At 50.1% G+C, this 25526-nt stretch overlaps 1 protein-coding gene across 5 annotated transcripts in view; it reads right to left on the bottom strand.

Moving 5' to 3' along the window:
• Slc2a9 (solute carrier family 2 member 9) overlaps positions 1-25526 on the bottom strand; it is a 153019-nt gene that overhangs the window by 41142 nt on the left and 86351 nt on the right. For all 5 annotated transcript variants that reach the window (XM_087909066.1, XM_087909067.1, XM_087909065.1 and 2 more), the window contains 4 exons: positions 18782-18969; positions 13649-13759; positions 2472-2573; positions 346-421 (listed from right to left, as the gene is read on the bottom strand). In XM_087909066.1, the coding sequence (XP_087765192.1) occupies positions 346-421; positions 2472-2573; positions 13649-13759; positions 18782-18969 (477 nt within the window). The remainder of the gene's footprint in view (positions 1-345; positions 422-2471; positions 2574-13648; positions 13760-18781; positions 18970-25526) is intronic.

Here is a 25526-nt window from a genome sequence, read left to right as displayed (position 1 = left end):
AACTTCCCCAGTACCCAGCACCTTCTCCGAGATACAGATGTTCCTTGATTATCTTTGATTCCTCACAAGTCCTAAGCCTGGCACACAGCACCCCAGGTTCATCACTATTGGGCTCTTGGCCATAAACGTCGGCAGGTGTGTTGGTTAGTATGTATCTGCCTTTTGCGGGCAGAATGAAGGCAGCCTACTGCACTTTAGTAAGGTCTAAAGCTGCGGCACACCCTCCCCCCCTCCCCATACCATTAGGCTTTGCTTTTCCTGGGCCCTAAGTTCCCCACCAGTAAAGGAGATATCTGAGCCCCACGCAAACCCCCAGGCCAGGCACAGCACAAGAGGGTGTCCTACCTGGGCCGCTGCAGAATGAGGCGATGACGGCCAAGATGCACACGATGCTTAGGTAAGGGACCCACGGGGCTTTGTCCTGCAGGAAAAGGTTAATGTGAACCGGCTAGAACCCGCTAGATGTCCAGGGATCTGCATTCTTCCTGGCTCCATCTGTGTGATGGACCATTTCATATCCCTATGCCTCAGTTTTGCTGCAAATGGCAACCATCAGCCATTCTGTCCTCTGAGTTCCCAGACGTGGGATGCAAGGAGATGAAGCCTGCAGAATCCTGCAGGCCCCAGTATGCAGGAAATGGTAAGTATACAAGTAACAGCGATCGAAAGCACCGGGGGAAATGTTCGGGTATGGCCACATAGAAATTCTCCCTGTTATCATCCTTACTGTGTAAAGCACTGGATTTACACTCCTGCCTTCCTATGAGTGTGCAGAGCTAACTCACTCATGGAACATCCAGAGGACCTGTCGCTCACCTACAGGCAGGTGTTGAGGGAGCTCTGAGGCCCTGTTGGGTAGGAACTAGATTAGGGGGATGCCTGAGGCAGAAGAAAGATAGACACCAGAGCAGCTTCCTCTCCCTCACTCAGAACCTCAGAGGGCCAAGGACACTGCATAGCCACCCAGTCCAGGACGACTGTACATCTGGAAATGGGGGAATACTAGCTCTCACAGCACACTGTCCCCCAAGGAGGAGCCAGCTCAGCACCACCTCTGAGGGACAGACTTCCGACGTCACCACACTACTCTTGCCTCATTCTGGGACTGTTTGGAATGTTAGGATATCTAACTGATGACCACCATGCCCAACTTTCAATGTTAAAATTTATTCCTAAAAATAATAGCAAGACCTATCAGCTCAGTCAGTGCTTGATGAATGCACGTTGCTCTGAGCAGGGGAGGGAGCAGAAGGGACAGATGTGGGGCTGGTAATCGAGACCCTGGGGTCCAATCCCACCTCTGCCGTCATCCTGTTGCAAAACTCTGGTCACTTGTTTTTATGATTTGGACTTTCCCTACATAAAAGGAAGCAGTCTGGGGCTGGAGAGATGGCTCAATGGTTAAGTGTACTTGCTGTTCTTGCAGAGGACCCAGGTTCAGTTCCCAGCACCTACCTAGTGACTCACAATCATATTTAACTCCAGTTTTAGGGGATCAGAGACCCTCTCTGGCCACAGTGGGCACCATTTACACATGTGACACACAGACATACATGCAGGGGAAAACACCCATATGTATAAAAGAAAATAGTAAGTTTTTTAAAAGAGACACCCTGAATTTTGATTAGATAGTGGATATCATTGTTCCTCCACATTAAATGCCCATGTACGCTCCTGGATGCCCACTCCACCGCCCATGCACACTCCTGGATGCCCACCCCATGTCCCATGCACACTCCTGGATCGCTCACTCCACTGCCCATGCACACTTCTGGATGCCCACCCCACCGCCCGTGCACACTCCTGGATCGCTCACTCCACCGCCCATGCACACTCCTGGATGCCCACCCCATGGCCTATGCACGCTCCTGGATGCCCACTCCACCGCCCATGCACGCTCCTGGATGCCCACTCCACCGCCCATGCACGCTCCTGGGTGCCCACTCCACAGGCTGTCCATCACTCCTCACCGCATCCCAGGCTAAGAGGACAACTTACCCTTGTAGAGCTAAGGCCCAAGAGGAGCCAGCAGAGTGGTAAATGGAAAAGCCTGGATTCTAGGTCAAGGAAGTCAGGTGACAGGGAGGTCACTGAGAAGTCACCTGGCAGGCAGTGCCCAGCTCCCCTGGTGGGAGGTGATTACTGGAGGGATACCTTAGGGGCATCTAGCATAATTCCCCTCACTCCAAAGATAGGTACATTGAGACTCAGGGAAGGGAGACTTCCTGCTCACTATAGCACAGCTCATCTGCGGGATTGACAGGGCCAGAAGTTGGGTTTCTTGTCTCCAGGTTCCAGGATCCATCAGTGCACCCATGTACTGAAAAGGAAGCTCCTTGGGAGAGACACCTTACAGGAGGTATTGGGATCTATTGAGAGAATGAGCCCACAAGCCAAAGGCTCCAAAGTGATGAAGCCAGACCCCAATCCCTGATGATTCCCTCCAAAGAGTGACAGGCACAAAGTCTCACCTGCAGGGTGAGGGCCACAGTGAGGATCCCAAAGAAGAGGGCCATCAACCCAAAGCCGCCAATGAGGAGAGGTCTCCGTCCTAGGCGCTCGATGACCAGGCCCTGGTGTGTGAGAGAGAAAGAAGTAGGGGACACAGTTATTTCATGTTGAGCCCAATAACAAGGAACCATGGCGGTGGAAGGCCATGGAAGGTTGAGGAAGGCTATGGAAGGCTATGGAAGGCTATGGAAGGCTGTGGAAAACCATGAAAGGCCTTGAAAGACCTTGAAAGGCTGGTTTCACACAGAGGGTGTGATCCAGGAGGACCACCTTATACTGGTGCAGCTTTGGAAATGTCCTTGGCCTTCTCCCTCTGGCACTTCTGTCTGTCACCAAGGTGGGTAAAGACAATGACCCTATTATATAATGACCAGAGGCCCCTGCCAGAGTCAGACAGACTTGGACTGATATCCTGGCTCTACCACTTTGCAGCTGTGTGGACTTTCACTTGTGACTTCAGGTCCTAAAGTCTGTGACAGGACCAGAAATACCATTAGCTCACCCACCCCACTCCAAGGCATCTAAGAGGCTGAATGGGTTAAATAAGGTACTGCCTGCTGTTTACATTGGGTGACTTCCCTTCCCCACTCTCACTGTTCATAAGGAAAGAACAGCAAGGGTCAGAGAGATGAAATAACCTGGAAGAGGTCACGCAGCAGAAAGTGAGAAGGTCGGGAACTGGACCCAAGGTGTTGTCAAGACTCACCACGGTTGAGCTAGTCACGGGCCAGCTCGGGCAAAGGCTTAAAGGTGGACAGATTCCAATTGAGGGCGTCACCTCCTCTCCCTCTCTCATGATCTTTTTTTCTAGTATTCCCTGTTCCCTACCCCCGACACACACACACACACACACACACACACACCCCACCATGTGAGAAAAGTCTGTAGTATTTGTTTTCTGAATCTGACTTATTTTGTTTGAAATACATATCTAAAGTTCCAACGACTTTCCTGCAAATGTCATGATTTCCATTTTCTTTATGTCTGAACAATACTCCATTGTGTACACGTTCCACATTTTCTTTCTCCATTCATCGGTTAGAAATGTCCCATTTCCTGGCTACTGTGCGAGGAGCATGGGGTAAGCCGGTATCTATGGTAGACAAGCTTAGAGTCCTCGGAGAAAGGGGATTTTAAGTGGGCGTGAGAGAGAAAGGGGGTAGCAGAAGTACTCTGGCAAGGAAGCAAAAGGGGGTTCAGAGAGGGTGGGAATCAACAGGAACAAGTAACATGAAAAAGTGCCACAATAAAAACCAATCAATCAATCAATCAATCAAAACTATCTGCTTTGGGTGAGCGAAGTGGTGACAATGTGGGGGATCATGAAGACAGAGCATGTGGCCTCCTGCCTGGCAGCTTCAGGTGATAAGAAGAGAGACAAGGCCCAGAAACCTTGGGATCTTTGCTGTGGAGTTTCGCAGCAGGGAGTCTGTGTCCTGATTCCCAGGAATCAGGTGACTGGAAACTGTCTGGGAGGTGGGCCTTCTCCCCAGATGAATAGGGGCTGCAGTATAGGCATATCGCTTGACCAAGTCACCCGTGCATGACATTGCCAGGACAGGAGAGTCCTTTAGCGCACAGTCGTGGACGGGAGGCCAGTGAGAACACCCTGACTGGTTGGAAGGGTTTTTTCCTGCAGACCCAGGCCTTCCACTCTTCACCTCCTGGGAACCTGACCCAAGAGAATAGGGCAACACAGCTGTCCAGAGGTGAAGGGGCTTGAAGATGGGCTGACCTGGGCTCAAGTCTGCCTCTCAGCCTTCCTTGCATGAAAGACGGATGACTAAGTGACTGCACTTCTCTGAGCCTGAGTCTCCCCACCTGGGAAGTGTGCATGGTAGATCTCTGCAGGGTAGCTGTGAGGGGAGAGGAAAAGTATGCTGGAGCAGCAGGGCCTGCCCAACACAGCGAAAACTGCAGCATGACTGTTGCTCTGAGAAAGGCCTGGGTGGCTGCTCTCACTCCTGCCTCTAAGTGGCCCTGTGGCCTTGAACATGGAGCCCTTTCGGGACTTCCTTTTGTGCAGCCATGAAATTAGTCTAGGAGATCTCATTTCTGAGATCCCCGTTCTAGGCACTTCACTGAGCACATTTCAAGTACTAATCATTTAACCCCCACAAATACTCCCATGAAATGGGCCTTGTTTGTCTCCTTACACAGGTGATAAAACTAACAAACAAACAAACAAAAAAAAACGAGTCACGAGACTTTGGGACTTGTCCAAGGCACACAGCTGATAAGGGCTGAAGCAAGGATGCCTGCAGAATCTTTTCTGGTTCTGAAAGTATTAAGTTTCCCAAAGTTGAAACAGGCAGAGCCCCCAGTTTGCCACAATGCACTGCCCCATCTTCATGTCTGATCACTGAACACACAGAGCACTGTCCTCCTTCCTTCTGGCCCTCCCCAGAAACCCTCACATCACTCCGTTTCTCCAGAATCCAGAAGCACCCCTGGCTGCCGTGGGGCCCTTTCTGCTGATGGAGTGAGCAAGGTAGACATGCAGTGTGCTTGGGAGGGCAGTGAAGACGGAGAGGAGGTGAACTCACTCTGTGGGAGATGTGGAGGGTGTGTGGTCAGGGACGGTCATGGAAGAAGAAAGAGCAGAACTTTGTGGGGAAAGAGGGTGGAGAGAAGCCATAAGGAGAGGGAATGAATGAATGAATGAATAAATAAATAAATAAATAAATAAATACATACATACATACATACATAAGGAGAGGGAAAGGCAGAGGGAGGGAGACAGACGGAGTTGGGAGGAAGGGGAAAGAGAGAGTTCCAAGGCCTTCAAAAGCTGAACCCCCATCAAAGAGGAGGCATTAATAGGGTCATGGTCCTGAGCATCAGGAATAGGGAGCTGGGTCCCAGTGACAAGGGCAAGTCAGAGGCCCAGAACAGTCCCGATGCACCCCAGGCCATAGAGTGAGCTAGCAGAAAGGACACAGAAGTGGGTGCGTGCGCCTCCACTTCAGCTCGCTCCTGAAAACTTGTATGCTTCCTTCTCACCAGGACTTTGTCTGTAAGACCACCTATGGCCTAAGCTGTGAAGAAAATGCCAGAGCACCTGGGTAGTAAATATCTGGGAATAACATATTTTCCATTAGTTTTGGGTAGGTTTGAAAATCCTCAGCATATAATTTTCAATAAAATCAATAAAGATAAGACTAGAAAATAGAGTTACTGTATAAACAGCAATTCTGCCTGTTGAGCCCCAGGTCTGTGTGTGTGCACATGTGCGTGCGTGCGTGCGTGTGTGTGTGTGTGTGTGTGTGTGTGTGTGCAGGCTTGCCTTTTGAGGCCAGCAAACCACCCTGGGTCATTCCTTAGGTGTTGCCCACCTTTTTTTTGTGTATGTGTGAGACAGGCTCCCTGCTCTGCTGGGGGCTCACTGGTTATTTTAGGCTGGCTACCCATGAATCCCCAGAGATCGATGCCCTGGCCTCCCAGCACTGGGATTCTAAGCTTGAACCTAGCTCCTTTTTATCTGGGTTCTGAGGAATGAACTTGGGTCGGACCTGCACAGAAATCTCTTTACCAAGTGGTTTATTTCTTCGGCTCCCTGGCATTTCCTGTGTCCTATTGTGGGTCATTTCCAGCACCCAGCCTAGCAAAGTTCTATAACCATCTGAAATGTCGCTACATTCTAATGTACGGAAGCCACTCCTGTGACTAGTCCTGAGAGGTTCAAGGCTAATAAAAGCCCAGAGCTGGAGGAAAGGGGACTTTGTCTCCTCAGTATCTCAGAGGAGCTGAGCTAGAGTCCCTGGTGACACTGAAACCAGTAGAGGTTGCCAGGAACAAGCTTTGGAATCACATAGGGGACCAGGTCACAGTGAGATCTACGTATTCCATTGCTATACTGATTCTGACAAGTGTAACAGCTGTGCTGAGGTCAGCGTGTCACAGACACCAGCGTGTCACACTGAGTCTCAGTGGGCTGGACCTCCTTAGGCTGTGAACCCAGGATTAAGATGTGTTGCACTCAGATGTGACAATAGGTTACAATGCATGCAGATGAACGTGTGCTGTTTATTGATATTCATGTTTTCCAACATCACAAAGTGCAGGGCCCTGGGCTAGAGCGTGAGGGAAGCTTCCTCAAGTGAGCCAACCACAGTGTCAACATTTGAAAGTGTGCCCTCAAATGCAAGCTAGCTGAGGAGCGATATATCACCCTATGACATCAATGCTCAGGGCCTTCTTTGGGGAGGAGACATGCTTTTCCCCAGTTCATAGCAGAAGCAGGAAGTCGGGCCAGCCTGAAGCTGGGACATGGGAAGGTGTAGGAAGCTGGGACATGGGAAGGACATGTCCTTGCATGGGAAGGTGTAGGAAGGCCCTGAGGAGCTTTCAGAGAGACTGGAGAGAGGGAACAGACCTCCCACCACCAGTCCTGCCAAGCCAGGTCACCAGGGTGATCCCCCCTCCAAGCCCGACAGAAGCTCAGCCTGTCTGAGGGAATTGGAGTGGCTGGAGGTTCCTACTCCAGACTAAAGCTGCCAGGGAAGACACTAACTCAAGATGAACAGCTGCTCTCCAAGGTTACTGATGTCAGCTAGGAACCAACTACCAGGCTTCTGGCGCTCTGAGAAGACCCTCTGGGGACCCTGAGCTGTAAGGTCCCCTCTGCAGTCACTGTCTCTCCCACAGTGTGCTGGGACTTCTGAGCAGACAGCAGGGGCAACATGTTTCTGCCTAGGATTTTAAAAATCAACTCTGTTGAGTTACAGTTTTGTTCAATGACATGTCCTCATTTAATTCTGCAGCCTAATAGAATCTCGACAAATTTACATTACCTATTGCCTATTACCATACCTGCAATATAGAAAATGCCCACTGCCACCAAAGGTCTCCCTGTGTCCCTTCTCTCAGCCCCAGGCAGCCCCTGATCCACTTTCTAGCACCGGGTTTAGAGTCACCAGTTTTAGAATTTCACACAGATCTTTGTAAATTTTTTGAGACCTGTCCTGTTTGTGATACGCATGAATAGTTCTTTTTCACGGTTGAACAACAGCCCACTGGGTGGATAGACCACAACCGGTTTCTCCATACACCTGTCGATGGACACGGTTGCTTCTGGATTTGGTCTCTCATACACAAAGCTGTTATGAACACCAGTATATGAGTCTCTATGTAGACATGCGTTTTATTTCTCTTGGGTAAGTACTTGCAAGTGGATAGTGAGTGGATGGGTAGCTGTCAAAAACATTCTCTGAAGGGGCAATGACTTTAAACTTCTACCAGCAGTGTGAGAGTTCCCGTTGTTCCATTTCCTTGGCAACCCTTGAAACTGTCAGGATTTAAATTTTGTCTGTCCTTGAGGCGAATGACAGGATCTTAAAGTGCATTGTAACTTCCCTGAGAACTTTTTTCAGTGCTTTTTGACCTTTGAGAATCTTCCTTGGTAAAGATCTGTTCAAATACTTTCCGAGTACAGTTTTTCATGAATTCTCAGGGTTCTTTACATATTCAGGCGCAAGCTCCCTGTCAGATGTTTATATGGCCTTCCAGTCTGTGGGTCACCTTTTCATTTGCTCAGCCACATCTTTTCAATAGTCACAGTTTTCAATTCTCATGAAATCCAACTTATTAGCGGTGCATCTAATCTAAGAAATTTCTTCTTTTCCCCGTTCTGTAAAAATTTCTGCTATATGCCCTTTCTGGTGTATTAAATTGCTTTTCTTTGATTTTTAGATGCATACTGCAATTCAAGATGATTTTTTGTACACATTGTGATAAGAGTTCCTGGTGGACGCATACATGGTGCGGGTGAGGGCCAATGCTCCAGTAGCCTGTTCCACAATCTGGTCCTTCAAGCTCCCCACCCCCTGCCAGTAACCTTTCACCCCTGATCTACACGCAAGCCCCCAAACTCACTGGTTCCCCAGGATGAATTTTGGTGTAGTTGTTTGTTGTTGGGGCCTTATAAGGATGGGGTAGATATTGTTTACATCTCCCCAGAGAAAGAATTCTTCCCATGTAGGGAGCCGCCAGGATGTCGCCTTGGCGAGATAGTGCCCGCAGTCCTACAGCCTGGAGGTATACAAATCCTTTGATGCTGCCGTCCAGGCCAGTGTGCTTGGAGCCTTGTTTTGCATTTCAGAGATGTGGTTCCCTGACCTGTCCTGTGGCCTTGGACCCTAGCAGAATGGCATCAACCAATCGGCATTCGAGCCTTTCACCCTAGAAAAGCAGCTGCCTCTGGGCTCTGCTTCCTCTCTGGCTAATCTTTCTCTTGTCCCTGCGCTCTCTCATCTTTCTCTCTCTAAGCTTTCTCTAGTCCCTGCACTCTCTCTTCCCTTCCCCCAATTTTCCTCAACCGAGTGCTCCAAATAAAGACATGATAGGGAAGAAATCTCATTTCGTGGAAGGAATCTCATTTCGTGGCCGTTCATTCCTGCTGGTCAGGAAGCGCGCCGCATTCCCATATTTGTCAAATGCCACTTTGATCCTGACTGTTTGTGTATTTCTGTCCCCACCCAGCCATGCCCGACTGTCTGGTCTACAAAGCCTTGACTCTGGAAGTCTGGGAACAGGGAACAAGACAGTGCCGGCTGAGCTCCCACAGGGAAGTCCAGGCAGATGGAAGTTTGCTTGGAGATTTCTGTTTAAATGACAGACGAGTGAGAGACCTATTTATGTGTCTACAGCAGGAATGTGAGGGACAAGGCATGGGCCCTTCACTGATGTGACTCCCGGGGAGGGGGTTGGATGGGGTGGGGTGAGGCGTGATCTCTAAGAGGAATAAGCTAAAACAGGCTCGAGACATTTCAAACAAAATGTAAAAGCATTTTGGCCCCAACCGGGATATTAACCCCATGGTATTTCCAGGCAGCTTCTGGGGCACTAGGTGCAACATTCCTCAAGCATGTCAGTCAGGCAAGAGTCAGAAGTCTGGGAGTCAGAATTGGGAAGACTCAGTCCAGGACGGGCAGAGTGCAGAGTGGCTTCTAAGACCAAAATCTTGCCTTCATGCGGGGATGAACTCTCACAGGGCAAGGTGGATGCTGAAATAGTCAGATCTGCAGGAGCTAAGCACCTTGTCCAGTTCTAACTCTCAGAACTGCCCAGCTCAGAGGCGGGGGGCTAAGCAGCTGCTCAGGAAGTGGGGCGGGGCCAAGGCAGAAGGCTGGTTCTGTTTTACCTGATGGGGCGTCTTCTCTGCTGAGTTTTTCTACACTTTGTCCTGTGATCTAGGTCTCTGTCTCAAACAAGCAACAGTGGTTGCAACAGTTTCCAGGACAACAATAATAGTGTGTTACAGACAGAAGGGCTCAGACAGCAGGGCTGTTCCTCGTCTGTCTCAACCACAATTGCAAGATCAAGGTCTTGACAGAGCCTTACTCCCAGTAAGGGTGTAGGAGAGGGTCTTCCTGAGCCCCACCCCTACCTTCTGAGGATCTGTCCCAGCTCCACCCCTGCCTTCTGAGGGTCTGCCCCCAGCCACACCCCTGCCTTCTGAGGGTATTCACCAGCCTCACCCCTGCCATATGAGGGTCTTCCTGAGCCCCACCCCTATCTTCTTAGGGTCTGCCCCAGCTCCACCCCTGCCTTCTGAGGGTCTGCCCCCAGCCACACCCCTGCCTTCTGAGATCTGTCATGGCCTTCTCCTGCATTCTATGTCCTTGTTTTTTAGCATTGAGACTCCAATATTTATGTGGTGGTCTCCCTGTATGTGTCTGTGTCCAAAATATCTTCTTTTTGTAAAGACATAATGAATTTGTGGGCTCAATCCACTCCAGTATAACCCAGTCCTAGCTTAACTAGCAATACCTACAATAACCTGTCTTCAGATGAGGTCACATTGGGAGGGACTGGAGATTTTGGCACCTGAGAAGGAGTCATGTCCCAAGTGACAGGCTACTGAGTCTCCATTGAGACTAGTGTGGTACCCAGCAACACCTGTTAAGATGACCAGTTAACACCACTACTCCCTAAGAAGAAAGTGGGGGTCAGTAAAACTGGACAACTGGCCTCAAAGTTACCCAGGTTGTAACCAGTAACAGGGCCGGGAGACCACTGAGACCAAATAATCCCTTCCCGCACCCTGTTACCCTCGCCTTTACACTCTGCGTACATTAGATCTAGAATCTCACACCATGACCACAGAGAACACAGACCGTGACGTGAAAATGACAGGACCCCTGGGAAGTTTGGAAATCCTTACAGATTTTTATTTAGTTCAACACAGCATAGTCCCAAACCGTGCTGCCATGAACAAGACCAGATTGCTGTGGATTGTGAGCCCGACTTTTAAAAGCAGAGTCCCTGCCTAATAGGAGAGGAGTTCAGCCAATCACATTCTGTCCATGGGGCGTGTTGCCCTAAGGCAAAAATTTACCTATAAACCTGGCAGGTGCACTTCCCTGCCCTCTCTCGCTTGGCTTCTGCGTTCCAGACAGATCGTTGGGATTCTGGTGTAAGTTTTCCTTCTGTTTATTAAAGCTGTATCTTTTGTATTAAGCTAGTCTGGCTGATCTTTAATTACCAATCGACCTCGCCTCTTCATTTGGCGCCTGAACGTGCGGGTCCGTTCCCCCCACCTCCTTCTACACCTGCCTCTTACCAGAGGCCGAGCTGCTCCCCATGACTCTGGATCCACGCAGCCCCAGCTCCCCAGTCCTCTGCCCACACTATAGTGGCCGGGGATCCTTGAGGGTGGATGACACTCCCTGGAAGCTCAGTCTTCTGAACAACATAGTTGAAGCGCAGAGAACCAGCCTGGAAAAGCCAGCTGTTCTGCAAGATGGCAAATTTTTACAGCTACCAAGCTGCTGAGTGATGGCCGCTGCCAAAACTAACCATAGATCAAAAGAACAAGAGTGTCTTTCCGGCTCGGTGTTATTATACCTCAGAGCCATTTTAGTAGACTGTCAAAAATCTCAGTAAAGGGAGTGGAAAAAATAAGCCAGGTGCCCTTCTATTGATAGGAAATTACCCTGAAGGGTCAGATGAAGTTGTCTGAGTGGCCCTGAAAAGCAGGTCACACACACTTTGGGAAGAGCAGAGGGCTTGCTGAATGTTGAGTTTGGGGGAGGAGAAGGAGTTGCCATAGGCTTTGATTTCTGTTTCCATGACAACCCTTTCTTGCAGGGTTAAAGTAGCGTGTTGTTATTTTAACATGCAGCTTACACCAACTCAAAGGCAACAGATTATGGTTTGGATATCCAGGGGTCCAGAGCAGGTCTCAGTGGACAAAACCCACAGTGGAGACCCTGGGGAGGAAAAGACTGGCTTTTCCAGTTCCCAGAAGCTTCCCGGGGTTCTGCACCCCCACTCCAGGCAACAGCGGTGCCCCTTATGCCTCACATCCTGACCTCTGACCTTTTGTCACTTCAAAGGTCCATTGCCTGCCCAGATAAGCCCAGGGAACTGCCACAACTCAACTCCTCACTTCCACCTGTGATATTCCCTCTGACACCATCTCACGGCCTGCGGATCTTTGGGACCCATTAATTTTGCCTGCCACAGATGGCAAGGGTTAAAAGTTGATTTTATAAGTGTGCAAATCCATTCAGAGGTGTATGGTAGTTTCCCTAAGCACAGCCCGCTGGTAAGTAGATGTTCCCGATGGGATGTAGAGTTGTCTAGTTCTGAAGCTTAAACACGAACACACACACACACACACACACACACACACACACACACACATACACACACACACACAGACGGACGGTGTCCCTGCTATGCTCTTCTCTGCCAGGACACAAGGACATGTATCACAGCCTCACTTAAGCTGACAGGGTGTGACTTAACCTGCCCACATAGAATGGAGGCTGAGCATGCACCATCCTCCAGCCCTGTCAGTCACTTAACGTCATCTGTTTACTCCCCAGCCCATGTCGGTGAGGCAGGATCGTGTCCTTATAGAAATGGAGAAGCTGAACCACAGGGATGTCACACAACTTGCTTAGAGAGTCACCTGTCTCAGGAGAAGCAGAGCTGGCATGGGAACTCAGACCATCTGTGTTCTGAGTAGAGATGCCAAAATCCCCACCCCGCAGGTAGAGGCTAAGAAAGGAAATGGAACACAGGCTTTGGAGGGTTGATACAGCCTTCATCACCAAAGCAAATTCTCATATATACTGGTTCCATGTTGCACCCCATTAAAGCTGTCAAACCAATAGTAGGAGGGTCAGTCTGTGCCAGCCACTGTTAGCAAAGCAGCACCCAGTGGGATGCAGACAGGGCCACTGCCTCCTAGGAACAGAGGAAGCTGCACACAGTGTAAAGGCGAGCGGGCATTTTCCCAGGCCATCCAAACAGCCTTCATTCTTTTAATGAAGGGCATCTCTTCATTCTTTTAAGTTTTCCTGGGTTTTTACAAATGTACCTCCTTAAGTTGGTGTTGGTTTCTGATAACAACCCTCTCTCCCCTAAAAAGAACCCAAACTCCAAGCCCTGCTTCCTCTGCCATTTCCGCCCCAGGCTGACTGAGTTCTGTTGATCAAAGTCAGAATTAGTAGTGAGATTGGAGCAGCCTACAGCTAGAGATGGTTTTGGTGACGTCCACAGGTGGTAGAGCACTGAGACGTTTTCCCCTTTAACAAAAAGCAGATCGGATCCTTCTTAAGAAGTAGCTTGTTAGAATGCTCTGGGAAGGCAAAGAGAAAAACTGAGTCTACCGGAAAGTGGGCAGTGGGATGGGGAAGCAGCCTGTTTGTGCTGACATCACCCTTGTCACGGAGATCAGTAGGGGAGACTGAAGACCTGAGCATCTCCTTTGAGGTCAGAACCCACACTCTGCCACGTCAGAGATGTTGGTGCATCCCACTTTCATTTCTGAAGCCCCCTAGGGGCACTGTGTGCCTACAAAATGAAGCACCGACCACACTCCTATGAGAACACAAATGTGAGCACTTCCTCCAGAGAGAAGCAGCTATGGCTCAGAGAAGCTGAGCACACTGCCCAGCATCACACAGCCAGAGTTAGGATTTGGTGTTTTCCTTGGAGACACAAGGAAAGGAGATATATTGAGAAAGAGCCTATCTGGGTGAAGACTCATGGAGTCTGAACTGCTCGCCAATCTAGACAGAGTCCTGTGACGGCCCACCCTCATGAGACAAACCCTGATAGTTTTCCTGGGTGTCTGTGTGTCATTGAGCCCCTGAGGCATTCCCAGGAGCCCTCAGTGACTTACAGAGAAGATGGCAGCGAGGGTCTCAGTTCCGCCAGTGCTCAGTGTGATGTATGGGATCTTGTCCTGAGAGATCCCAGCTTCCCCAAAGATGCTACTGGTATAAAACCAGATCTGTAATACAGAAAAGAAAAGACATGTCATCCAGAGACCTCAGCCTCGTCCCTAAGTTAGAATAAGGTGTGAAGATCTCTCTACACAGTGCCATTGAGTCCAGACTCACAGCTGAGCTGTGCCATGTGGCCATGTGGCTTCCCCTCTTCTTCACTAAAAGACTTCCGTGCTTCTGGGAGTGATGTCTGCCCACCCGAGACATTACTTCCTAGACTGCCTTGCAGTTAGGGGGGTAGCAGCAGACATATTGATTAGGCTGGCAGGAGGCTTCTTATTCGACTTACATTTCTTTACATGGACCAGTGCGTGTGTGTCGGGGGGAGGGGAGGTCAGAAGAAAAGTTGTAGGAGTCTCTTTCCACCATGTGGATTCCAGGGATTGAACCCACACTTGGTATGTATTTTCCTGTAGAAACTTTCTTCAGCTCTGCGTCATCTCAACTCAGAATCTCTCACCTGCTCCTCTAGCTTTCACGACCCCTCTCTTTTCTAGTTTCCTTTCTCTGTGCAGTAGCACGGTCGTGGACATTCTCAGCAGGTTGGAAGTCAGTGGTAAGAGTCACCGTGTATGGTATTCTGTGTTCACTGTAATGTGGCCATGGAGAGGGCTAAGCGATCTTTGAAGGTATTTAGACATCGCTAGACAGGAGCTGCCCTTCACCCCTGCCCTGACCCCAGCCTGGAGCCTGTGAAGTCTGCAGGTCTAAACTGCCCTATTCTGCCGGATCCATGAAGCACGCTGCCCCTACACATCATTCCAAGGAAGGGGAAGTAACTGCCTTCGCTTTGACCTCTGTGTGAACTGAAGGTGATAGGATTTGACAGTTTCAGGCCCTTGTGACATGAGGGAGGAAGTACTTAGAACACTCAGAGTCACAGAGCCATGGAGCCAGGGCTGCCCCCATCTCACAAAGCCAGCATGAGCAGCTGCACCCACCTCCCCTTTTGCAGGTTGACCCAAGTTCCCTCCTGCCCTGGTTCTAACATGCTGAAGCATCCAGCAAAGGCCTTCATATAACAAACAGCACCTTCCAGATGGTTCTGTCTCCTCGAGGAGATACGCAGACACCTCTGTAGTCGGTCTGCCTAGGGGGCATCTGTGAGGCCATTCTTCTTGGTGATGCATCTCTGAGGACTCCCAACAGGGGCAGGGCTGAAGTCTTTCTGAGTCTTCATGTCAATGTTCAGATGCCTCCCTCTTAGCTCCCGGTGAGTGTTTTGATGAGGCAGTATGCTAGGCAATCATTGTAGCCCATCATGGCTGAGAGAGGGCTGAGGAGAACACAAGTGCCACACCCCACAATGACACTGGAGTGGAGAGGGACCCGCTGGGAACCCACTCTCGAGGCTGTAAGCACAGTGGCCATGGGCTAAGAGATGCTGACTGAACTTTGCCAACATATGCCGATGGCTGCCTCCTCTTTGCCCAGGGTATGAGTGACCTTTCCGGTGGTGATCAAGCAGCTGACTAGAAGTAACTTAGGCAGGTTGTTTTTTATTTGTTTTGGCTCTTTGTTTGTCTATCGGGCTGGGATTCATGGAGGTGAGACTCCTCACAGTTTCGCAGACCAAAAAGTAGCAAATGGGAACCTGGGCGGTGACCCGAGACCTGTCCCACAAGGACATACTTCTTCACACCATTTCCATCTTCTAAGCTGTCCATAGTATCCCCGAACAGCCACCCCCTGGGGACCAAGTATGCTAACACATGACCTTGTGGAGGACAGACAGTTCACATTCAAAATACCGCACCCAGAGCAAGACAATGGACATGCTTGCTGGACATGGTAATCCGCACCATGCTCTGGGAATCTCACTTTACATGGCAAAGCTAACTCTAAACATGACCAGGCCCTTGAGGCGGCAGATTTCTTGGGTTGCCTGAGAGAGCTGCAGATGCCATCGCTCCTTACAGAGCAGAAATAGGGAGCCAGAGCTGCTCAGAGATGTAGGGGTGGGAGAGGAGGGAGAAAGAGTCAAACATACTCCATTGCTGCTGGCTCTGAAGGTGGAGGGAGGAGGCCACAAGCCAAGCAAAGGGGGCAGCTCTGTGAAGGCTGAGAAAACGGAGGAGTGGATCGTCTCCTGGTGCGTCCGGGAGGAGGGTGGCCTGATTTGATTTGAGGACCTCTGACCTCCGGAGCTGTCTGGTGACAAGTGGTTTGAAGCCTCTGGTTAGCGCCGTGATTCATTTTGTCCAACAGTGACAGGAAATGGATGCACTGGAAGGACGTAGTCAATCTATATTATGCTTTTCCAGGAATGTGTTCTTTCCGCAGATCATGATCTATGGCTCTATTATGAGACCTAGCATGAAAAATTTGCTCATTTACTAAACATCTTCCAGGTACTTGCCTAGGCTTCACCCCTGCTGGGCAGAACCTTACTTGCTTCTTCTCTGTGTGTCCTGCTCAGGTCCCTAACCAGTTAAAAACATGGGTGCTTTTCCCTGCCTCTATTCTTGTTCTATCAACAGCTTTGCCATGTAACACCAGGTTAGGCCTCAGGCCAGGATGTACATAGACTAAGGGTTCCTTGGTACTAAACCAGCTAAAGCAGGCAGTGTTGGAAAATGGCCATGCACAGAACAAACACAAGAAGGAATTGTTACCAGGTTGAAGCCCTGACCTATAAAACGCCTTTGGTGAGTGTCCTGAATCAACTCAGATATTAGATAGTCTGCCACAGTTGTGGTGTGTGTGTGTGTGTGTGTGTGTGTGTGTGTGTGTGTGTAGTGTAGATCTGAGGTCAACCTCAGGCATCATTCCAGGTATTTCCATCATGATCTTCGAGGCAGGGTCTCTCTGTAGCTTGGGCTTCCTGATTGCTAGGTGACTGGTCAATGAGTCCCAGGATCCACTTCTCTGTCTCCCAGGGCTGGGATTACAGACATGCGCCATCATGTTGGCCTTTTTAATGTAGGCCCTGGAGATGGACACCAGGTCCTCATGCACACAGTAAGCACTTTACCCATGGGGCCATCTCCCTATCTCTTAGCTCCTTCGTAGAGAATTCCTTCCTATTGAGAGGAGGAGGGGAGGGGAAAGTCAAGGGAGAGGAGGAACAAAAGCATCAAGGCCCTTGAGCTCCTCTTGCTCTTATTTTAAAAATAGCCGATCGTAGAGGCAGATACCAAGTTATGATGTGAATGGCTGCTCAGGGTACTCTGCAGATTGACAGTAAATTCCCAACCCTTCTACCTCGGCCTCCAGAGTTTCCAGATCCTTGGACCCCACCAGACCAGCTCCCCTTTGTGGGAACTTTTAGTCACTTCCACTGAAAACTCCGAGTCTTGACTCAAGCCTGTCTGATTGGTAACTGAAAGGGGACAGATGGCCGGTCTGCCCAACAGGGCAAAGGAATTTAGGGGTAGCTAAAGGTTGCTAACGCAGTGTCCGCACATTCTAGAGAACACGGAAGCCGACAGGGACGCTGGCATCCATGGCCAGAGCAATCCATAAGGTCTGTTTAATAGAGTGGTTTTCAGCCAGGGCAGCTTGACCTCTGGGTCTACAGCTGGACAAGGACCAAGGCTGACACTAAACATTCTGCAGCCTCTGTGCAGTGGGGCTTGAAGCCACCCTGGCAGGATTCATCCATCACAGGATATGCAGATAGGAAATTAGGTCCTGGTGGAGGAGAAGGGTCTGCCCAGCCACGTCATGGTTCTCCATCTAACAGTCTCGTTAAGCAAGAACTCTGCATGTCCTTAAGACTCCAAGTATGAGCCTTAGGAAACAGAGCATCCTTCCTCTCCCCCTCGGAACAAGGAGGGTCTGATATACCCGACCTTGAACTTGTCCAAGGGAGGAAAACGGCAGGATGTGCAGTGGCCACCTGGGCATAGGCTGAACTCTGCACTCCCTGCTCCATATTGTTCTTCTCACTTAACCAGACCAAAGCAAAGGCAGGAATGACTAAGGAGCTGAGTGATCTCATTGTACAGCAGAGTTTCCAAAAATAGAATCTGGAGATGGAGATGCTGAAATCACGCAGAACTTGTGGCGGCTCTCTTCCTAGGCAGTCGTTTCTCCTTTGTTGGTCAGGAGCCTTGCCGCCACTCCCTCTCCCACCTGAGGACCACCTGTCACTCCCTCTCCCACCCGAGGACCACCTTCCACTCCCTCTCCCACCCGAGGACCACCTGCCACTCCCTCTCCCACCCGAGGACCACCTGCCACTCCCTCTCCCACCCGAGGACCACCTGCCACTCCCTCTCCCACCTGAGGACCACTCCGCACAATAGCAGGGGTGCCAGACTCCCACTGAGTAGGTATAAGGCTGAGCTCCTGTGCTCCATCATCTGGGCTCTTTGGGGATCCTCCCCACAGCTTCTCTCTCTCTCTCTCTCTCTCTCTCTCTCTCTCTCTCTCTCTCTCTCTCAAATGCTCTCAGTGCTGTGTGCCTGGAAGCCTGTCTGCATCCCTTAGTGGATGGAGAACGGGCCATATCCCAAGGTGAGGCATCTCCCTCAGTTCCCTAGAAGCAGCCACACTGAGTTTCCTTCCTTCTTGGATTTGGGAATTTTATCTTCTGGAACACTGAAGAGAGCTAGAGGCCTGGAGCCTCCAGGGAGGCCTCCGCTCTGGCTCCAGTAAGATGAAGCCAGCACCGCCAAGACTGCTTCTGTTTAAATCATTTTGGTCCTCTGCCCCTTTGTCTTCCTGTGTCTGTTTATTGAGAGCCATGATACTTTATTTCCTGGGGCACACAGTAGGACAGCAGGTGACAGTGCAAGGGACAACTGTGCTGGCTGTTTGGTAAGTCTGCTCCAGTCTGTCCCATTCTACAGAGATGGGAAGTGAGGACCAGCAAGTTCCACAGACGTAAGCCTCAGGAGAGGCTTATAGAGCTGGGTCTTGAAGTCAGACACGCGGGTCTCACATTTGGAGCTACCCACATTCTGGACTCCCTTGGTTTCTCTGTTGATAGGTGTGTGTGTGTGTGTGTGTGTGTGTGTGTGTGTGTGTGTGTACACGTGTGTACGCACATGTGTTGGGGTGGGGTGGGGAAGTACACTCACTGCATTGAGTCCACACAGCTGGTAGCTGGCCATGGTGATAACGACAGTGATGACCTGCCAGCGGACAAAAGGTGCCCTCAGCAGCTCCAGCACGGACACCAGGCGGACGTTCCTCTGCACACGGCTCTCGGCCAGTACCTCCTCCAGCTCTCGGGAGACATCTGCTTTGCCCAGAAACGTTTGGAAGGCTGTGAGGAAGAACCGACAGAGATTGGAATGTTGACCCTCTAGGATGCTGACCTTGATTGGGCCCCGCTACCTGGACATACGCTTGTCAGGGGCCTTTGATCTGCTAGAGGCTGTACAAAAACTGTGAAAATGGGGAGATAGGGGCCTAGAGGCATAACCAACTTTCCTGAGGCCACCAAGTGGGCTGAGAGAGAACCTGGGTCTATCAATCACCTCCCTCCCTACACACACACACACACACACACACACACACACACAGAGAGAGAGAGAGAGAGAGAGAGAGAGAGAGAGAGAGAGAGAGAGAGGCAGAGCATGCCCAGTATTCAAATCCATCTTCCAGGATAGTCATCCCATTTATCTTTTATTTACAGTCCTGACCCTCATGCTGGGGGAAAATTGCATAGTATCAGGCATATCAAACCTTGCTCAGAGCTCCCCCACCAGAACTGCTGTTCCAGTGAAATTCATTAGGCACCTCCTGTTTGCCTGGCCCATTCTCACTGGGTATCTGAGGGAGGTCAACGGCCACCTGGCCACAAGTTGGCCAACCCCAAAGATGCCTCTATGGATGGAAGAGGACTGAACCTAATGACGTCACTGAAGCCCCTTCCACATGACCCTCTGGAATGTGGATGTCCTGAGTGTAATAAGTCTCAAACGGGAGAGCAATGATCCACACGCTCTCTTAATGTATTTCCAAGTCAAGCATTGCAAATTTCTAGCCACTGGAGGAACTGTATTTTAACCCTTGTACAAGCAGACCCCCCGAGAGGGTAACAGCCAGATCACACAGCGTGCTTTCAGAGTAGAAGCTTGAATATTCATTGTCCTCGGTCTTCCCCCTATGGGGAGAGGCGGCAGCGGTGGTGGCTCCTGTGGACAGTCCATTCCAGACACAGCAGGCAGTGTCCTTAATGACATGATTCCTACACCCCAGGCGTGAGAAATTGCTCTTTTTAAGTAGAAAAGTAAAGTGGCTAAGCCGACTCCAGATTTTCCAGGCAAAGAGCCCAGAAGGGCTTCAGTGGTACTGCAAGCTGCTTCCAAGTGTCTCTCTGGAAGACGCGATTTAATGCTTTTTCCAGCACCAATTAACGGTACAGGTGAGAAGTGGCTGGGTTTGCACTGCACGCCAAGCTATTGTAGTTTGAAATTGTCTTTCAAGTTCAAGATGTAACATCCATGACATAAAACAGGCCTAGAGTTTGTGACCATGAAAATATTTCTCTCACCTTATCGGTATGTGTATTTCCATTACAAAATATGGGAAACTTTATGGCTCCTCCCCTTTCACCTTGAAGAATTCAGCCAAATTCAATGCACAGAGTTCGTCATAATTTCCCTCTGCAGCCTTTTCCTTGCTGACATCTCCAGGGTCTGACTCTTCTGTCAGCACCAGGAGGCGCTTGATAGAGAACAGCTGCCAGGGTGATGTCTGTTAGCATGGCTTAGATGGTAAATCTAGACCCTTCCCTACAACAGGGACCTCCACTTTGGTACCAAGGACATCTTGGGCTGAGTAACTGCAGTGGGGGCATTGGTGCATGGTAGGATGTCTGACATTGTCCCTGAATTCTAACTCTAGCTGTGACCATCTAAAAGGCCTCGGGATATTGCCATGTACCTCTTGGGGTGAGACAAAGAGCAAGAAGCTCCTTGTTCCTCCCAAAGGAACACACAGACACACACAGAGATACATAGACACGCGCGCACACGCGCACGTACATACACACACACACACACACACACACACACATATCCCACCCTCTAGCACACCACTTCCTCCCTTCCAGTGCAGAACAGATTATCCAGACCCTGACCACTAGGATCACGCTTTTGCTTGCTAATTTCCAGGTATTTGAGCTGTATGTTTCCTGCTTTCTATGATTGCTCTATGGAGCAGTTATTGGGGCTTTGGCTTGTTTAGGTTTGGGGCTCTTGCTATAGCCTAAGACCCTCTCCAATAAGAAATGTTTTTATGAGAATGTCCACCTGGAGCTAAGCTGTATGGGGGAGGGGACTGAAGGGTGCTCCAGGCAGCTAGAGGAGGGGAACCTTCAGCAGCTGAAGAACATCCTGGAACTTGAGCAATGCGGACATCCACAGGCACCTGTGCCCATTCCTCTCTGTTTTCTGACATTTCAGTGCCTGTCCACCTTCTTGTCCATTGAGCTTCAGATCAGTTGTCATCTCCTCCAGAGCAGAGCAAGCACAGGAGTGTGGGCCTGGGGTCTGGGACCTGAGGCTGGAGTGAGGCTCCAAGGATAGCCTCTGCCTACAGTCAGGATGGGGGTGCGACGGTTAGGCTTCACTGCCCATTTTATTGGGCTTAGACCCATCTAGGAGACAAATGTGTGCGCATGTCTGTGGGGAAGTCTCTAGATTGACTTAACATAAGGCAAGAAGACTCATTTAGCTGTTGGTGGCATCAACAGTGGGCTGGAGTCTTGGACTAAATAAAAAGAACTTCAGCTCTCGTCTGTCTGCTTCCCGACTGTGGATATGGTGGGACAGCAGCCGCCTCAGGCTTCTGTGCCATGGCTAGGACAGCTCCTGTCCTACCTTCCCCAGCAGGATGGACTATATCCACAAACCATGAGCCCAAATAAACCCATCCTTCCTCAAGTGCTTCACGTCAGGTATTTCATCACTAATACAGTGGGAGAGACTGATATTTCTGGGGCCAGAAGCTGTCAGCCCTCGGGACTGAGTTCACAGTAAGAAAACCCAGCTCTCCAGTCCCATGATGCCTGGGAGCCAAGATGGCCTGGACTTCACATCCTGCCCTGCGTCTCTTGTGTGACCCAGGACTAATTAACCACTTTCTGTCTGCTATGCTTGATTCCATGAAATGGAAATGATAAAGCCCACTTGTCAGTCTGTTTGGGTGATGTGGGGTTAGATAGAAAAGGAGAGGTGATGTGGGATTCCCCTCTGTATGCTGTGAATATCATTGGTTAATAAAGGAACTGTCTTGGCCTGTGATAAGGCAAAAGAGTAGAGCTAGTCGGGGAAAACTAAACTGAATGCTCGGAGAAAGAAGGCAGAGTTAAAGGCCATGTAGCTGCCAGCGGGAACAGACATGCTGGAACCTTGCTGGTAAGCCACAGTCATGTGGCAATACATAGATTAATAGAAATGGGTTAAATTATGATATAAGAGTTAGCTAATAAGAAGCTAGAGCTAATGGGTCAAGCAGTGGTTTAATTAGAACAGTTTCTGTGTGGTTACTTTGGGGCTGAGCAGCCAGAAACAAACAAGTGGCTCCCTCCAACAGTAGCCCCCATGACAGCTCAAGGGGACCCAGAGTGAGTGAGCAAGCTTGCATGTCTTACTCAGGGCCTCTGAGAGACATGCTGCTGGTGTGAGCACCCTGCTAGCCTGAGGAACCCTCTGTATGTTGGGCTGTGTAGGGACTCAGCAGCCCTATGGCTGCTCATTAGCAGCAGCAGGAGCTCAGTTTGTTGGAGACCACCGTGGCCCTTGGCTAGACTCTGAATCCTGTGCCAGGAAGTCAGAAAGCAGCTTCCTGTCTTCAGCCTCTTTGAACAGATTCACAGGTTCTCCCTTCCCTAGGGTCACATGCTTGCAGTCTGGAAGAAAGGGCTCTGAAGGCTGTGGGGTGGGCGGCAACTGCACCCTGGGAGATTAGAGAGGGAAGAGCTCTGCTTTTCCAGCCGCTATGGTTAGTCAACTTTCAGGGTCCCTGGCTTGATCTCTCATTCTAGTAAGTTCTAAGCATTACCTGTCCCTTGGAAATTGAAAATGGGGCCTCTTCATGAGAAAAATCTCTGAGCAAATTAACAGAAACTGTGGCCTCATTTGGTCCATGCTTGGAGCATTTCCTGAGAGACTGATCTGTTCCTCATGTTGTGCCATGTGCAGGTAGGTGGAGGGTGGGAAGCTGCGGAGCCCGAGAGGTAGAATCCCTATTGTGTAATCATTAGGTGTGTCCCCTACAGTGGTTTGAATGTGAATGACCCTCATAGGCTCATCTTTGAATGCCTCTTGGACCCTTTGGGAAGGATTAGGAGGTGTGGCTTTGTTGGAGGAGGTGTATCCCTGGGAATACTGGGAGGTGAAATCACTTGCGGGTTTACAAAAGATTCATTCCCAGTTCGCCCTCTGCCTCCTACTTAAAGACTAAGATGTGAGCTCTCAGCTGTTTTACCACCATGCCTTTGCTCGGTGGACGCTAACTCTACTAAACCATTAGCCCAATTAAAAGTTTTCTTTTATAAGCCTCGCTCATGGTGTTTCATCACAGCAATAAAAAATTATCAAATAACTTCCCACTGCATGATCATGTCATACTTTCACAGGTGGACTTTGAGTTATTTCTGTACTAGAAAAGGCTGCCTGTGTCCTTGGACCAAAGGCTGCGTGAACTCAGTTGGTGGATCATGGTTGCATGCATACGCTGCTTCTATGACCCTCCATGGTGGGGACGCCAGGTCTATGGATCAGCCCCCACCCTTGGGACCGTATGTCACTTAATTACCTCCTTGCATGTCCATCTCCAGGTCAGTCACTCTGTAGACTCAGGGCCCTGAGGTGAATTGGGGATATAGTTCAGTCTGTGGTACCCTCTGGAGTTCTTTTCTGTTGCTGTCATGAATTTCTGAGCCCCTGCATCCTGCAAGGCCAAGTGTGGGTCAGACTTTCAGCCCTGAGCTCTTCCAGATCAATGAAGTGGTGTCTGGAGCTATGTGTGCCTCACAGACTCAACAGAACTGAAATCGATCACAGCCTAACTCTGCACTTCAGACATCCCCCATGACACAGCTCCACACATTTAAAACACAGAGAGCTGGGGCCATGGAGGCTGCCCCTTAGTCATGGGGCCTGGACAAATCATCCCTGCCTTAAGCCTTCCTCAGGCTTGGTGTCTGCAAAGCCTGCTTGTGTCTATGTCCTGACTGTGCAAACATGTGATATACATAAGCCAGGGCTGTGATGGTTCATCTCCACTGTCACCTTGACTAGATTTAGAATCACCTAGGAGACGCACTTCTGGATGTGTCCTTGAGGGTGTTTCCCAAGAGGTTTAACCGAGGAGGGAAGATTATATCATTCTACGGCTTAGGACCTCAGAGTGAAGGAAAGGGAGGAAAGAAGAAAGTGAAGTGAGGGTTGACATTCATGTCTCTCTGCTTCCTGGTCCCCAGAGATGGGAGAAGCAGCTGCATGCTCCTGCCATGTGCCTTTCCCGCCATGATGGACTGTAGCCTCTGACCATGGCCCAGAGTAAATGCTTCACCCCTGACACTGCTGTCGGACAAGTAAGGAGTACAGAAGCCTCCTCATGACCACATTCAAACCCTGGCTTTACCACTTCCTTCAAGTTTCTAGGCCTCAGCTTTCCCACCAGGAAACTGGACATAATAGTATTGACGTGGTTGCTAGTACTGAATGCCAGCACACACATCATTAGAATGCTACCTGGCTCCTACTGAGGTACAGGCACTATAAATACACAATAGGGGCTGGAGATGTAACTCAGTGATAGAGCCCTTGCCTAGCATGTGTAAGACCCTAGTTTTGGCTGTCAGTAATATATATATAGTATATATATTAACTATATAACAATAATATAGTATTATATATGTATATTATATATAGTATATATAGTAATATATAGTATATATAACAATACATCAGGTGCTGGCTGCATTCTCCCTCCCTTGACTAGTCTACCTTTCATTCCTTTTCTTTGTCTAGACAGTGGGTACCAAATGTTGTAACCTTCTGTCATGGCTTAAGTTGTATACCTGTTATCATATGGTACCTGTGAATATGAGCTCTGAAAACAGTCACCTGGTGTGTGTGGTGGTGGGGGTCACCCTGGGGTGGCCTGGTTCATCTGATTCCTGTCTTTATAGGCTGAAGAGATTGGAGAACAGATGCTGAGTCTCAGTGAAAATGTAAGCATGGAGGGGGCTGGGGGATGCGGCTGCCAGCCAAGGCACACCGTGGGTGTGGGAACACTGGGAGTACAGGAAGACTAAGTGTATTGGAGCATTGAGGAAGCAGGAGCACTGAGGATGCTAGGGTACTGAGGTTGCTAGGGTACTGAGGATGCAGGAATACTGAGGATGCAGGAGGACTGGGGATGCAGGAGAATTGAGGATGCAGGAGGATTGAGGATGTAGGAGCACTGACGATGCAGGAGGACCGGGGATACAGGAGGACCGAGGATGCAGGAGGACCGAGGATGCAGGAGGACCGAGGATGCAGGAGGACCGGGGATGCAGGAGGACTGGGGATGCAGGAGGACTGGGAATGCAGGAGGACTGAGGATGTAGGAGGACCAAGGATACAGGAGGACCGAGGATGCAGGAGGACTGGGGATGCAGGAGGACCGGGGATGCAGGAGGACTGGGGATGCAGGAGGACTGAGGATGCAGGAGGACCGAGGATGCAGGAGGACCGAGGATGCAGGAGGACCAAGGATGCAGGAGGATCGAGGATGCAGGAGGACCGGGGATGCAGGAGGACCGGGGATGCAGGAGGACTGGGGATGCAGGAGGACTGGGAATGCAGGAGGACCGAGGAT

The sequence above is a fragment of the Myodes glareolus genome, chromosome 8 (genome assembly GCF_982192425.1).
Source record: "Myodes glareolus chromosome 8, mMyoGla1.1, whole genome shotgun sequence".
Lineage (NCBI taxonomy): Eukaryota > Metazoa > Chordata > Mammalia > Rodentia > Cricetidae > Myodes > Myodes glareolus.
This window is presented reverse-complemented; position numbering and strand designations above follow the sequence as displayed.